Source organism: Cariama cristata, unplaced genomic scaffold, assembly GCF_000690535.1.
Source record: "Cariama cristata isolate BGI_N322 unplaced genomic scaffold, ASM69053v1 scaffold22356, whole genome shotgun sequence".
Lineage (NCBI taxonomy): Eukaryota > Metazoa > Chordata > Aves > Cariamiformes > Cariamidae > Cariama > Cariama cristata.
In genome coordinates, this window is record NW_009623027.1 from 19,050 (window position 1) to 21,487 (window position 2,438).

The 2,438-nt window shown below is 64.2% G+C and overlaps 1 protein-coding gene across 1 annotated transcript in view; it reads left to right on the plus strand.

Annotated features, from left to right (window-relative positions):
* Positions 1–2,438, plus strand: part of LOC104163544 (semaphorin-3D-like) — a gene marked incomplete at its 3' end in the record, with an annotated part of 14,756 nt that overhangs the window by 9,416 nt on the left and 2,902 nt on the right. Inside the window, 6 exon segments of the mRNA XM_009702583.1 lie at positions 239–341; positions 805–933; positions 1,254–1,399; positions 1,630–1,744; positions 1,911–1,980; positions 2,351–2,437. Coding sequence (XP_009700885.1) covers positions 239–341; positions 805–933; positions 1,254–1,399; positions 1,630–1,744; positions 1,911–1,980; positions 2,351–2,437 — 650 coding nt within the window.

The following is a 2,438-nucleotide window of genomic DNA, read 5'->3' on the forward strand; positions in this document are numbered from 1 at the left end:
GACCAGCCAGCTTGGCACAGTCCCTGAGACTTGCATGGCCTTGCTGTGCATGGCGAGAAGCAGCCCCTGTTTGGCAGTGCCAAGGTGCCCCTGGGGATGGGACCAGGTCCTGGCAGCGCCCTCGAGGGACCCACTCGTTGCAGAGCCAAGCACACCAGCCTCCTTCCCACTCTTCTCCACATGCCCAGCTTGTTTCCAGCCTCTCCCTGGGCTGACATCTCTCCTTTGGCTCTGGCAGGGTCCTGGGGCTCCCCTGATGCGATTGGTGACCCACTCCTTGGAATCGGGGCGAGGACGGTGCCCGTACAGCCCCCATGAACCCTTCACGGGACTCCTCGTCGGTAAGAGGGCACGGGGAGCAGCAGCGATGTTGGAAGGTGGGAGCGCTGGGAATGGTCTGTGCTGGGAGGCACCGGCAGCGGTGCCTGCACCCTGCTCTGCTGTGGGTGGCTGCGGTCCTGGGCTGGCACCCGAGCGTGTGCAAGCGAGAGGAGCCATCCCGCAGAGCCTGGTCCTGCCCCGGCTCACCCCAACCTCGGGGTTCCTGCACAGAATTGCGAAGGCAGGGTTTTGATCACATGCGGTGTGCGGTGCGAGCAGCCTTGCCTGCCTTGTACCAGCGCCGTGGAAGGGCTGGGCAGGTTGGGGGCTAGGAGCTGTGCTGGGCCACGGGTCTGGAGGAGGCTCCCAGCCAGGCTATACTACCTTCACCCTCCCCAAGCCTCCGAGGACACAGGGGAGTTCTGCCAGGGTACCTCCAGCAGTGGCACCCCAACCCAGCCATGCCCCCCTCTGACCCCACAGATGGGGAGCTCTATTCGGGCACCTCCAGTGATTTCATGGGCAGCAGCGCTGCCTTCTTCCGGACCTGGGTCCACGGGGCTGAGCAGAGCTACATCCGTACGGAGCAGAACCAGGACCACTGGCTACACGGTAGGAGTGGGGGGACCCGTGGGCGCTGCTGCCTGCTGGGGAGATGCTGGGGCCAGCAGTGGGTCCAGAGCTCAGCAGCCTGGCCTCATTCTCCTCTCTGGGGGGAAGCACTGATGAAGCCTCTGGTGGGACCCATGCTCCAAGACGCACTCTGCAGCCTGAGCACCAGCAACAGGGCTCTGCCTTCTGCGTAGCAGGGTCTCCACAGGGCACCCTGTGTACCCTCAGCGCCTCACACTACTCCCAAGGGCTTTCAAGGGCAGTACAACAGGGTCGGACCAGGGCACAGGGCCATGTTATACTGCTCCTTCCCCCTGCAGAGCCTGCGTTCGTCGGTGCCTACGCTATCCCTGATACCTACAACCCGCATGATGACAAGGTCTACATCTTCTTCCGCGAGACGGCCATGGAAGCTGGGCAGTGGGAGAGGCGGCACATCCATGCCAGGGTGGCTCGGGTCTGCAAGGTCAGTCACTGAAGGCCAGCATGCCCTGGCTGGGTGTCCCGTCAGGTGGGCTTCTACCTCCTCTGGGCCCAGGGGTGTCCCAAGCAGGGGCCAACAGCAAGAGGTGAGGGTGTCACCGCACACCTACCACAGAGCAAAGGGCTCATGGCTGGGGGTGTCCTGCTGCGGGGACAGAGGAGCGCATGGCGGTGAGGGAGGCTGGACTGAGTCTGGCTCTTGGTGCCCGGCAGAATGATGTCGGAGGGAAGCGCAGCCTCATCAACCGCTGGAGCACATTCCTCAAGGCCCGCCTGGTGTGCTCCATCCCTGGGCCCCAGGGCACGGAAACCCACTTCGACCAGCTGGGTGAGTGCACAGCCTGGTCTGCAGCCAGCAGCAACACTGGTCTGCCATGCCTGCTCCTTCCAGTATGCCCCCAGGGAGAGAGGCATGGGATCAAGGATGCCCTCCTGCATGCCCTGGGCTGGTGTGCCAGCTCCTGGGCGCCTCACCTTCATTCCTCTGTTTGCAGAGGATGTTTTCCTCCTGCATACCCGAGACCCCCAGAACCCCCTCGTCTTTGGCCTCTTCACGGTCTCCAGGTGAGCAGGGCTCTGGCTAGTCCAGCCCCCCCAGCCCCTCACCAGTGCTGCTCCACAGGGAGCCCTGGGGGGGGGAGGACGAGGACAGGACCAGCACCCGGCTGGCAGAGGAAGGGCCATCGGCTGTTTCACTGCTTTCCCTGCTGCTGGTTCACCAGCCCATCTGCCAAACAATCAGGTTTGGCATCGGCACAGCCAGAGGTCCCCCAGGCTGGACTGGCTGTGCCAAAGGGATTCCTGTCACTCCCTGGGTGCCATGCACGACCCCAGGGCTGACAGGGGACAGAGTGGGCTCAGGGGCATAGGCGTGCTCATGCCTGGTCCCCATGGAGCAACAGGGACATTGACAGCCCCGCGGTTCCCCCCACAGCGGTGTCTTCAGTGGCTCTGCCGTCTGCGTCCACTCCCTGGCTGCCGTGAGAGCTGCCTTCCGCGGCCCCCTTGGCCACAAGAGGGGG